The 13636-nt window shown below is 37.9% G+C and overlaps 2 protein-coding genes across 2 annotated transcripts in view; one reads left to right on the forward strand and one right to left on the reverse strand.

Annotated features, from left to right (window-relative positions):
* Window positions 1-13621, reverse strand: tti1 (TELO2 interacting protein 1). Its single transcript, XM_082145536.1, has 8 exons — window positions 13339-13621; window positions 9854-12169; window positions 9114-9272; window positions 6463-6611; window positions 6180-6320; window positions 4970-5174; window positions 1970-2057; window positions 1-922 (listed from the first exon to the last, which is right to left on the reverse strand). The coding sequence occupies exons 2-8, from the start codon at window positions 12144-12146 to the stop codon at window positions 709-711; spliced, it is 3249 nt and encodes a 1082-aa protein (XP_082001662.1). The 5' UTR covers window positions 12147-12169; window positions 13339-13621; the 3' UTR covers window positions 1-708.
* The window catches only part of LOC309480947 (uncharacterized protein), a 75307-nt gene continuing 69623 nt past the window's right edge, over window positions 7953-13636 (forward strand). The window contains exon 1 of the mRNA XM_082145707.1: window positions 7953-8256. The gene's annotated coding sequence lies outside the window, so the exon portion shown is untranslated. The remainder of the gene's footprint in view (window positions 8257-13636) is intronic.

Consider the following 13636-nt stretch of genomic DNA (forward strand, 5'->3'; position numbering starts at 1 on the left):
CAAAGCATATGAGGCAGCTTTAATGCGACTCTCACAGGCCACACATTTATTAGACTGTCACTGAAGAACCAGCGACCCAACAGGTCACAGCTACACCAGAACATATGTGTGATTTATACAAATATGGATAACACTTTACAATAGTTAACGTGAACTAAGAATGAACAATACTTCTTCAGCATTTATTAATCCTAGTTATTAATTTCAACATTTACTAATACGTTATTAAAATCATAGGTTGTATTTGTTAACATTAGTTAATGCACCGTGAACTAACATGAACAGCTGTATTTTTATTATTTAACATTAACAAAGATGAATAAATACTGTAACAAATGTATTGCTCATTGTTAGTTTATGTTAGTTAATAAACGAACTAATGGACCTTATTGTAAAGTGTTACCAAAATATGTAATAATGAAATTAAATTAAATAACCATACATTTATTATTTTAAGAGAAATAACTATAATAATTATGGTGATTTGGCAGAAAATATCATTTAAATGGCATTTTTTTGTAAAGAATAATAATAAAAAATAAAAAATTATTTCTCAATCAGTTTGTTTTATTGTATATATGGCAATCTGCATAAAGTCAACTTGTCAGCCTTGTCCTGAAGTTCCTCCATTCATACGTGTGGTCAATGAGGATCAGAATACTAGAATGATCCTAGTGTTCAGACATCAGCAGCCCTGTTGATCCGCATCTAAACCTCGGGAGTCTCATCCGTGTTCAGGGACTCAAACTCCTGCAGTAATCTGAGGACGTTGTCAGTGAACTGGTCTCTGGGCTTGTCGGATCCGCTCAGTGTCACGGGCAGAAGCTGCGGATGAGGCGGCTCGTACGTTACAGGACAGAACAGCTCGTTCAGAGTGAACCAGCACATATCAGCATCCAGATCCATCAGGGACCGGAAAACACTGCGGGCAAACACATGATAAGACAACAGTTAGGGTCATTCATACTGTTAAAGCAGAGTATGGGAGTGTGTAACAGCACGTAGTGGACTGGAACATGAACAAGTCAAGTTTCAGCTTAAAGAGTCCTAAAAATGACAATTCTGTCATCATTTACTCACCCGGAAGTTGTTCTAAACCTGTATGAGTTTCATTCTGTTGAACACAAAAGATATTTTCAACAATGTTGTAACCAGACAGTTGATGGACGTCACTGTCTTGTTACCAACATTCTTAAACATACTTTATTCATACCGGTTTGGAAACCCATACAGGTCTGGAAAAACTTGAGGGTGAGTAAAAGATGACAGAACTTTGCGTGAACTATCTCTTTAACGCCCAATTTTTCAATTAATATCCTGACAAAAGTGTAACCTTGTTTTTGGACTGTAAATACCGAAATCTAAAGCCATGTTCCAAAAATAAATAAAAATAAATTGTTTTTGTTTGATTTGTTACAAATAAAATTTGTGGAAAAATAAGTGATTTTTTTTCTCAAAAATTCAAGAAAATTATTTTAAGAATAACATTTTGTGTTTTGGAAAATTCACTTATTTTTCCACAAATGTTATTCTTAAATTTCTTTTCTTAATTTTTTTAATTTAAAATTTGTACAAAATATTTGCCATATATATATATATATATATTTTTTTTTATATATATATATTTTTTTTATATATATATATATATATATATATATTTTTTTTTTACCCTGATGCGGATCATTTCAGAATAGTCAAATGAATTGGTCAGAGAGATATATTAATCTAATCTCAATATGACCAAATATTACTCAATAGATTGATTTATTGCTATTTGATAAATCACTACAACTGACAGCAGAAATTAATGTACAACCACAAAATTTATATTAAATATTAATAAAATCTTAATAATCAAATTGTTTTGATTTTAGTCTGTGCAAGTTCCTAAAAATGTAAAAAAGAAAAAAAGATTAAACCCACTTTAATAAAGGAAGAAGTTCCAGTTTAGCACTGGGTTGGGCTTTACCTGAGACACGCCTCCTGCAGTTTGATTGGCTGTCGGCAGCTCAGGTACAGAAGACAAGCTTCACACACTCGATCCAGATCCGCCTCCACTGCAAACAGACAATCAGAAGAAAGATTATCTTCAAACTCCAACAGGACTGAGAATATCAAGGGAATGACAAACTGAAGGAAAATCAGCTATAAATATTAAAATGCAACAGACACTAAATAGTGTAACAGCAAACAATTGAAGACATGTGTTAGAGTTCAGATCTATCTGAGACCATGAACACTATTATAGGTTTGTTCTAACTCTCAGTAAAGCTTCATGTACGTCTCCGGTGACTCGAAACTCACAGCAGAAATGCAGTGAACGAACGCCTGCGTCATAATGGCCACAGATGTTCTATTATAATCTAATAGTCTCCATGGCAGCATTATCCTAATTAATTAATTAAGCAGCGTGATGTAGAGCCTCATTACTCTAGAAAAATGGAGGTGAATGCAGAGGGACGGCGAGACCAGAGAAATGAGGGATGGAGGGAGAATAATAAAGAGGGAATATATGTGTGTGTGTGTGAGAGAGAGAGAGAGAGAGAGAGAGAGAGAGAGAGAGTGTGTGAGAGAGAGAGAGAGAGCGAGAGAGAGAGAGAGAGAGAGAGAGAGAGCGCACTAAAGCCAACTGGGAAATAAACAGCATGACCTCTCGTCTGTCTGTCTGTCTCTCAGGTGTCTCACATAACCATGGTAACTCTATCAGTATTCAGTATTCCCTCCACACACTCACACACACACACACACACACACACACACACACACACACACACACACACACACACACACACACACACACACACACTCTAACTCAATCACACCATCCTGCACAATCACAATCGCACAAATATTTTTCTCTCCACATGGCAGCTCAATCAGACGACAAATCACTTCAGCGTTTCACAAACCAATCCCTTATACATCACTATTACAGATGCACGAATTAAACTTGAGACTGATAACCGATATTTTATCAGCCAATAATCAATATTGATTTCCAAAGAGCACTTTTACATGCATCAAGGCTTATGCCGCAGCAGAATGCATGCAACATGTAAGTTTTTTCCATTTCGCCCCTGCATTACATCAGAAACCCCACAGAGATGAGAAACAACTGATAGGAGAGAGCTGAAATCCCCTCCGAGCTTCTCCTGAGGAACGAGCAGAGCAACACATGATGGTGTCTGTCAGAGAGAGAGAGAGCTCTGGGGTTTCAGATGGAGCTGTGATGTGACATCAACAGGAACACGACTTCATCGCTTACACTGAGATTGACATGTTCACTGCAGCTGTGATGATGAAACACTGACACGAGTCTGCCATCTAGTGCTCACGGCGCGCTCGCAACTGTGTGATGTTATTGTGTGCATGATTCATGAGTTAAGATCCTTTAAAAATATGGTTACCTTTTCTGCTGATGCAACTACAGAGAGCCTAAGGGGACATGTTAATATATATATATATTACAAATTGCTCACAAAAAATGTGCATTCCCCTCGCTCTTTAAAAATAAAGGTTCTTTATTGGCATCTATTGTTCCATCCAGAACCTCATCAGTGGAACATGTTCATTCCACAAAAGGTTCTTTAAAGTGGAAGAAAATGTCTTCACTAACAAAAAAGGTTCTTTTTGGAACTGTTCACTAAAAGGTTTACAAAAATAAATAAAAAATACAAGTGATTAAAAAAACATATATACAGCATTACATATATATTCTTTTTAAATTCACTTGTAATTTTTAACAATTTCTTTCATATTTATATATAAAAATTATGATTTTTTTGTTAAATGAGGTGAAAAATATATATAATTTATTTGTTTGAAAATGTGTGTATAACATTTTATAGAATTACTATTATATTAAATTATAATTGCTAATATTTTATATATACCAACTTATCTGTCAGGCCGATTAATAAATGTAGCTATATTTGCCATAAATATATATATATATTTATTTATATTTATTTATTTATTTATTTTCCCCCCGAAGCTGATCATTTCAAAATAGTCTAATTAATTAATTGGTCTGACAGATATATTGATTTAATCTCAATATGACCATATATTACTCAATAGTTTGATTGATTGCTATGTGATAAATCACTACAGTGATTCACTAACAAAAAAGGTTCTTTTTAGAACTTCACTGAAAGGTTCTTCGGGGAACCCAAAATGGTTCTTCTATTACATCACTGCAAAAAAAACTTTTTGGATCCTTTATTTTAAGGAATGCTGAGAAACTTTGAGTTTGTGCACACATTTTATGTTTCTTCTTATTTTTTGGGGTTTTGTGAGATAACACAAAGTTACCAGGGGAAAATCAAAACTTTGAGATATAATTTTTTTGCACTGCTAAGACCTCTTAGACGAGGTTTCTGTATGTAACCAAGGTCATGCAGGCAATGACAAATAATATTAAAATTAAATATCAAAGCCCACTTTAAATGCTAAGATAAGTTCTCATCATACATTTTTCTATCTGAATATCCTCTTTCAGACATTCAGCACATTATAGAAAGTAGATGCGTTTTATGTTCTTTGGCTGATTCGGGCAGATTATGTTACAAATGAACAGTTAAACTTAATATTTAAGGGTATATACATGATAGGTTTTAAATGTTTTTTTTTAGGACTGAGTGTTGCATTTTAAGCTATAATAACGTACAGTACCGTATTCATACATGTGTGTGATTTGTTATGATGCTGACACTGCACATCCATTAAAATTATAATTGTACATCACATTTTAATTTGACCTAATATATTTTAATGTGAGACAAACAATGCAATAATTCACTGAATATTAGCTTTTTAACCTTAGCATTGGAGGTAAAGTAAAATTTTGTTACACATATTAAACTGGCAGACCTGCAATACTGTCACAGCTCAAACTAGTTGATTATATTCAGACAGTTTCATTGATGTTGACAGTTCTACAGTAGACACTGATGTCCTCCAGACTTACTGAGGTCCAGTGAGACACACAGAGGGCCGAGACCCTGCAGCACAGCGAGCTGGAGTTTGTACGCCAGTGTGTGTGTGTACACGGGCCCGGAGCGAGCGCTGATCTCCGCCTGGTTCATCAGAGAGGAGGTGAGACGGGGAAGAACCTCTTTAGACACGCGTTTCCTGAGGAAATCTCCACACGACTGCCCAAGAACACACAGCACCTGAGAGAGAGATTCATGGAGGAACGGATGATCTCCTGGATCTATAGTAGTTAATATACACTAGCAATCAAAGGTTTGGAGACTACGTTTTTTTTTTAATGTTTTTCAAAGAAGAAATGTTTACTGAGGTTGCATATATTCGATCATATTGTGAAATATTATTACAATTTAAAATAGCTGTTTTCTACAGAAGAGGATTAGGGCCAAGCAATAATAAAAAAAATTATTATTAAAGATTAAAGTCATTATAAATGCGAGATTAAACTCGTTAAATTTCGAGAAAAAAAAGTCGAAATACAATCTTGAGAATAAACATTAAATATCGAGAATAAAGTCGTTGTGTTTCGAGAAAAAACTCGTTAGATTTCGAGAAAAAAGTCGAAATACAATCTTGAGAATAAACTCATTTCAATCTAAAGACTTTAATCTTGAGATGGTTTTATTTTTTTATTATTGCTTGGCCCTAATCCTCTTCCGTAGTTTTCTATGTGAATATATTGTAAAATGTAATTTATTCCTGTGAATTTTCAGCATCATTACTCCAGTCTTCAGAGTCACATGATCCTTCTAATATTCTGATTTTCTGCTCAAGAAACTTTTATTATTATCAGTGTTGAAAAATATTGAGCTGCGTAATATTTTTGTGAAGACCATGATACATTTTTTATGATTATTTGATAAATGGAAAGTTAAAAAGAAGAGATGATAGAAGAGTCAATGCAACAATATCCAACTACACTTTTTCCACACTTTTACATTAATTTAGTTTCAGATCTAGTCATCTTAGTTCGCTAGTAATTAGTCATTTTGTTTTGACCTATGCATTTGCAGATCATAAAACAACAAGATCTATAGAAATATAAATCCTATATAAAATTTCTATCCTATAGAAAGACTTTTAATGTTTCATTCATTTCCATGGCCTTTTAAAACACCATTTTTAAAACGCATGGTCATAGTTTCCTAAATGTTTTTAAGTGTGTGGATGGAAGGACATGGACTCACCTTGAAGGCTCGTGGTACAGCGAGAGGGTCATCGCTGGTGAGACGGTGGAGGAGAGCAGGCCAGCACTGGTGCACCATGGGAAGAAGCTCGTCCTCTCGCTCACATAAAACGCACACACACAGCTCCAGGATGTCCAACACCTGTAAAGGCACGTGCACATTTTACTAGTCATGTGCTCGTCTCAAGGGAAACGGGCCTGCAGTGATGCAAGTATTTTAACATTTTGAAAACTGCACTAAAGTTTCTTTGTTTTTAAAAAATGATAATACGTGATTTTACAACCTTGAGTCGGGTTCTCAGGTTGGAGTCGGAGAGCAAGTGAATGCATCGCTCCATCACGTCTTTTGCAATCTGGATATGAAGAGGAAGCTCTTTTTTCTCAGCAGGACCTTCCATGTCCTCATCAGAAGCAGACGCTGGTGGAGGAACATCTGGACAGGGGATGAAAATAAAATTAGAATATCGAATTGGCCATTTTATGTCGCCTTAGGAAAGTTCAATGTGCATTAGACTAGTCTGGCCCCTGTGAACATATCATGCAAACACAAATAACAGCTGAAGCCGTAATAACAGATCATTCAGGGAATTCTGACTCAGTGTGGTGTTGGTTTAATGATCAGAAATCTGAGCCGAGTTGAAAGTCTCAGCATGAGGAGGATTAAAGATGCTGGAGTGATCATAATTCTGCTCTATTATTACATCTCTACCCTTATGCAAAGCACTTACTGCAGCTTGTTCCAGGAGAAGTGACTACCCCTGTTTCAGGTCTGCAGTTATGAAGAAACCTTCAGAAGAACGAGCGCAACTGTTCTAATCGCTTATACTGGATCAATACTGGCATCTGCTGCGCAAGAATTAAATTACAAGCAGGAACTGTAAAGCGTGATTATAACAGAATGTTGCAGGGTGGTAGCCATCTTCTTCTGGGTGGTTGCTATGGCGTTGCTATGTGGTTGGTAGGATGTTCTGAATGGGTTTTTTTTAGGTACGGGTAATCGCAATATATCACAATACAAAAATGCAACAATATGTATCAAGGATAGTGACAATCTGTATTGTGTATAGTTTACCCAAAATGAAAATTACTGTGTGAGAAAAATTTTAAGTTAACTACATTAAACTACTATTCTATTTTAACTAAAAATGGGGTTTCTTTTCACCTGTATGCCGATGATACCCAAATTGACATGCCTCTAAAGCGTGACGACAAGTCTGCTTTAAAGCCACTACTGGACTGTATAGATGACCTGAAATTATGGCTTACTGGTAACTTTTTGAGTCTGAATGAAAACAAGACGGAAATGATTGTGTTTGGCCCCAGTGATCGTAGTACACATGTTTGTGACCTCCAAACGTTGTCACCCTACAGTACCACCTGTATTCGGAATCTGGGGGTCTGGATTGATAACAACATTACCCTTGAAAAGCAGATAAGTGCGGTGGTAAAGTCCTGCTTCTTTCACCTCCGTCTCTTAGCTAAGGTTAAACCATTTTTGTCTGGTAAGCACCTTGAGATAGCTATGCATGCTTTCGTAACATCCAGATTGGACTATTGTAATTCTTTATATATTGGGATTCCTCAGAAACACATCACCCGTCTACAAATAGTCCAAAATGCAGCTGCACGCCTCCTCAAAGGAAAACGTAAATTTGAACATATTACACCGGTTCTGATCTCGCTTCATTGGCTACCGATTAAATTTTTAAAGTTTTGCTCTTTGTTTTTAAATCTTTACAGAACTTAGCTCCCCAGTACCTATCTGAATTGCTTCACCCAGAAATTAAGTCAAGATCACTAAGATCAGGGGACTCGAACTTACTTTCTGTCCCCAGGACCAGATTAAAAAATAGGGGTGACCGTTCTTTCGCAGCTTATGGACCCAAGCTATGGAATAGCCTACCCTCTAATATCAGATCTGCCCAAACTCTGACACTTTTTAAAACTTCTCTGAAAACGCATCTCTTTTCACTAGCTTTTAATATACCCTGATGTGTCCGACTTTTTCTCTTCGATGTGTATCTTTGCTGGTTTTGTGCTTGTATTGTCTACCCTTATTGGCCTTGTTAAGCACTTTGGTCAACGCCAGTTGTTTTTAAATGTGCTATACAAATAAAATTGTATTGTATTGTATTGTACTATATGTAATGTTGAATATAATGTATAATAATGGAATGGGGGAATATTTGTGGGTTCTGATAATGCCAAATTTCTTATGTTACCAGTACAAAGTGGCCTACATTATAATCAGTGACAGACTGGAAGCATATCCGTCTAAAATTATTCTGTATTTTCAGTTTCAGAATCATGAATATTGTTATTCTGGTGTCACTATTTTCCTGTGCATTGGGTTACCAGCACCAAGCCCAAGCCAATTGATTTCCACACCAAATGTAATATCAAATTTAGCATTTTAATCAACAGTACAGTTTTTGTGAACCTTTTACCATATGTCTTTTAGGGCATTACTTAACTTACTGGTCCAAGTAAACAGCTCACTCTCAAGTCTCTGTGATATTTTGGTCTCTAGATATCAGGGGTATCTGATATCAGCCAAATTGAAGAATTTGCTCCCTTTTAGTTCAAGAGTGTGAATTTGAATTGAATTGGCCACACCCCACTAGAAGTTGAAGTAGAATTAAAATTTGAATGACAGAAATTACTGAACTGCATTTCAAAGCAAGTTCACACAGATAACGCATTCTGGGAAATAAAGGTCCGAAAAAGTCTCATTAAATATTGGGAAGTATACAAGTAAACAGAAATTTCTCAATTCAGGTTTGAATGGACCACAACCCTGCAAGATTTGGCTGAAGTCCCAGTTTTATCATGCAGGTAAGTACTTAGTGCTTAGAAAGGTAACAGCATTTACATCAAAGTTTAATTCTTAAAGTTAGGGTTGCAGAACAAACATAAATAAATCAAAATCACAAACCTAGTTCATTAGGATCTTCCTCCTCTACCCCAATGCCTTCAGCAAGCTCCTTCTGCTTCTTATAGTCCAGGAGAAACTGCCTCAAGTTCACACACTCTTTAATCTGGGTGTCTTTGCTGGATGGCTTCTGGTGTCCCATAGTAGCAGGGAACCATCTCACTGTGGTAAAACACATTTGGCTTTTTGTGAAAGAGTACATTTTGCAACTAATACATAACAGTAGAATTGTTCCAACCCTCTGACGATCTTCGGTCATTTTTGACCAAACATTCTTTTGTTGTTGTTGAATTTTTTACTTCATTGCAATGGTACGAAACTTGGTAAAGGCTTTGGCACTTGCTAAATGGTATTTTTTTGCATTTTTCATAACAAAACGTAAAATTCTGTTACTTTTTTAAAGGTCACTTTTTAAAACTTTTTTCACTTCAGCAATAACCTGCCAAGTGTCGTTTTTAGAAAAGAGATCAAACTTAAGTCTGTGCTCTAAGGCATTCAAGATTTACAACAGTTTAAGTTGGAAATTAAATTTTCAGGTCTAAGCTCAATTTTTTTTTATAAATGGATTATAAATACAGCGTACATATAATTTACTATTAAAAAAATCCCCTAAAAATACAAAATATTAAATAAAAAACATGATCAAACTAAAATATTGTACATTCATGTCATTGACAAAATATTTTTGACCGACACGCGAAGAGCACCAGAGGGTTAAGTAAGTAAATTTAAGTAAGACTCACCAAGTGCCTTCATGAGTAAGTGCAGCACACTACAGAACTGTGGCGTTCTCTGGTCATAGCTGAGATCAAGTGCCGTTAACACGTCCTGCACCACATCGGCCACTAGAGGCAGCAGACTGGCATCCGAGTGAGTGAACATGACCGCAAGAACTCTCGGAGCATGAGGGTGAATGCTGGGTCTGCCGAGGTTTAGAGAAACGTCATTGAGGAGGTAGTCTGCATTCTTGATGACCAGCTCCTTGGGAGAACTGTAATCGCAAGCCTTGCAGAGGTCGTACATTGCGTTGAAAGCCGCTTGGCTGACGAGAAGCGACTCATCTCCGGCCTTCTCCAGCACAGGGTAGAGGGATGTCATGAGAAGCAGACGGAAATCAGTGCCTAAAGCCAGGGCGAAGCCTCCGATACCCTCCAGCTGGATACAGATTTGCCAGATGTTGCTGTTGAGTTGGTGGAGCGTTGGGGTTTTGGATGCTGGAAGCAGTTGGAGACCATTTCGTTCTGGAAAACTGGGCACTAAGGAGGTTGTAGTCTCAAGTTTCCCTTCCAAGGCCTCTGAGACTGTAGGGAGATGCCAGTTGCTCAAACTGATGTATTCCTCGATGATAGACATGATTGAAGATTTCAAGTCTTCTTGATTTGTTCTAGACTGGTTTATTCCTGAACTATCAATCCTAGAGTTGTCCGTCTCTACGCCAATGCCTGCAGCACCAACAATTACCTCATTGAGGACCAAAGCAGCTTGCTTTCTGTAAACCAAGGACTCCTTGTACAATTCCATGAAGCGGTCAACAAGAAGGTAGAGGTTTCCGTAGTATCCCAACATGCGGCAGATCTTCCCGAGCGCTGAGAATATCCTTTCGTCTGTGAAGTAGAGGAAATATTTCCTCTGGGATGGGACTTGGTGCACATCAGGTCCCAGGTCTGTTGAAGACTTAAGAGTTCTCTCCTCAATGATTTTCACATCCGTAACGTCAAGCTCCATTACCTGCATCAATGCTTTGGAGATACGCTCAAGATGGACTGATGACCTTAGTACTGCATCAACTTTAGGTCCCAGAATCTTGAGGTACCCAAGGAACACGTTAAGGACAAAGAGCTTGCGTTGGTCATCCGACGTTCTCATGAGTCGAGGTAAGGATGACACCAAGCTGTGGAGGTTTTCAGATAGAACGTCTGTAAAGTCCTGTCCGCCATTGGTTTGACCTTTTTGTGCAATTTCATTCAATGCAGCATTGCACCTGCTCTTAACCTCAGGCTCCTCATCGTTGATGGCACCTACCAATGCTTCCAGTAGAGGACCAACACATTCACCCACAGACTGGCTGCACTGAGAAAGGAGAAGATGGGATAGATTGACCAACTCAAGCCTGATTCTCCAGTGCGGGTGGGAAGAAGTGCAAGAAATTATCTTTTGTAAGACTATGGCAAGGCGCTGGGAAGTGGCTTTGCGCCAAGCTGGAGTCCTCTTTACAACCAGCTCCTCAACCTTCCCCAGATTCCCAGCTGCCCTGTCATTGTCGGTCTTCTGAAGCTGCTCATCGGCCATTACCAGACCTACCGCTTTGTACCAAACCCTCATGGCCTTCATCGTGACTGCATGGCCTTGTCTTATGTCTCCGCTTATTACATCACTCAGGGCTCGAGAAATGCCAGGCAAAAATGTGGCGAGGGCACGTCCAAGAAGATACCTCTCGTTTTGCCCTGGCTCAATGTGTTCCTCCTTGCAGTTGCATTGTAGAAATAAAGAAAGAAGACATTTAAGGGAAGCCAATTGAACTCCCCTTGCCTTTTCATGCTCTGCAAGTGCCAGAAGTAGCGACACGGCTGCTCCAAGTCCGGGCAACATGCTTGGCTCGTAGAGTTTAAAAACAATGTCACCGTAGGCAGAGTGCAAGAGGGTGTCCAGGCATCTGAGGACGGCTAGCTTTAGTTCCTCGGAGGACATGGCGGGCTTTCCCGGGTCTTTTGGGGAACAAAGACAAAGGCACAACTCAGAGAAAAGATCCCGAAGAGAATCCCAACTCTGTACGCATGTGTTCTCCAGCACATACGTCATGGTTTCCATGACCACCTCGATAAATCCCTCCCGCTTGGAGCCAGGGGTTTTGAGGACAAATCTGAGGGGAAACAGTACATAGTCCTGGAGCTGTTGGAGAGCTCCATCGCTTATACCGCGGAGATTGGCGCTAAGAGCTTCTACGTTCGCGGATGTTGGTTCTTTGGTCAAGAGGACACATGATGGGCGGAGATATGCAAATGCAATCTTTGGGTCTTCGATCTGATGTTCAGCCATTCTCCATGTATGGAATATGAGATCTGCAAAGGAAGATTATAGAAGTCATCATGAGGGAATTTATGACAAAGATAAAAATTATTTCAGTATTATGCCTGCTACAGATATATGCCATCCTATAAGATCATTACAAATCACACTCTACAACATGGATCTAATAAACTTGGGTACGATGTGTATGTAAACTGTACGATGATGACACCGTATTGAATCGTAGGTTAGAATAGAAGAATAAAACGTCATTAGCATGCGCTACTGGTAAACAAATAGAGCAAGATGCACCACACTTTGGCAATTTTGGTTTTATGTGCGATGAAAAAAAGAGGAGGAAGCAAAAGAGGAGAATATGGATGCGGTCATTTCTAGGGAAAAGAGGCCAGCTTGGCATGCCAATGTTGCAAATGGAGCTTGAAGTAAGTAGTTTTAAGTTTTAGCGCCATGTGGTGTTGATCAAAACGGCATTTCATGTTGTATTTTTATTGGCTAGTCAGTAGATGTAGGTCATACAGCTGCAAACACACTATTATGATTATGCAAAATTTCTGACACCGTCAGAAAATTATCGCAGGCTATCTTTGGTCGCAAAACCGTGACAAAGGTCAAACCTCGATGTAGAACCACCATTTAGGAGACACAACCACAGAAATCACCATGACTGGTCATCTTTCGTCTCGGACAGCCCAAAATCGTACAATGTGTATCAGGCATTGAAATTATTCAGTGGGGACTTAACAGTTTGCTTTTCTGACCTATGACTTTCAGAAAACATCCAAAATAATAGTTAGCAATATTAATAGATTTTTTTTTTTTTATACCAATCTTATGGCAATTAAACAAAGTATTAATTAGCATCAGTTAGTATTCATTGACTGATTTCTTGAAGATACATGTTGGTTATATAGTCTAGCAAATGCAAACAAACAGGCAAAACAAGAGAGAGAGAGAAAAGTCTGACAATTACCAACTATGAATCACATTAAAACGTGAAAATTCCTGTAGCCTAAGGTGTATATCATGTTTGTGTGCATGATTAATACAATTATGCATAATCAGCATATTTAAAGCTTAAAGCTGTTAAGTGCAATGCAAAATACAACTTGTCTATTGGTCAAGTTTAATTTTAATATAAGTAAAGAAAAAAAAAAGCATACTGAATTACAGCCCCTCCCCTGAAAATCCCCATAATACTTACTCCGAGTGGTTCAGTCCAGCGAAGTCATGTCAGCAGCAGCAGCACATATGCAGTTTCAAGCTTATAACATGACATTCAACTCCTGTTTCATTTTTATTAAAGATAAAAGTACCATATCAGTCCATATAGAGAAAAATAATCCTCTATACCTGCTACCAAACAAAGGCTGGGATTCATAAACCCCTTTTGTACGAAACAAAAACAGACATCACTTGCGAATTATTGCTATTTCTATTCAGAGCGACACAAGTAGTGAAGTGAAGATTACAGTTGCTGTACAAGACACATCCAGCATGAT

This window comes from Leuciscus leuciscus, assembly GCF_965113295.1.
Source record: "Leuciscus leuciscus genome assembly, chromosome: 18".
NCBI classification, from domain to species: Eukaryota; Metazoa; Chordata; class Actinopteri; order Cypriniformes; family Leuciscidae; genus Leuciscus; species Leuciscus leuciscus.

Coding starts and splice junctions, on each gene's coding strand:
- tti1 (XM_082145536.1), bottom strand. CDS start 12,146: ATGGCTGAACATCAGATCGAAGACCCAAAGATTGCATTTGCATATCTC. Junction 6,612..9,113: donor GGAAGATCCTAATGAACTAG/GTTTGTGATTTT, acceptor TCCCCTGTCCAG/ATGTTCCTCCACCAGCGTCT. Junction 923..1,969: donor CTGCAGGAGGCGTGTCTCAG/GTAAAGCCCAAC, acceptor GTTTGCCCGCAG/TGTTTTCCGGTCCCTGATGG.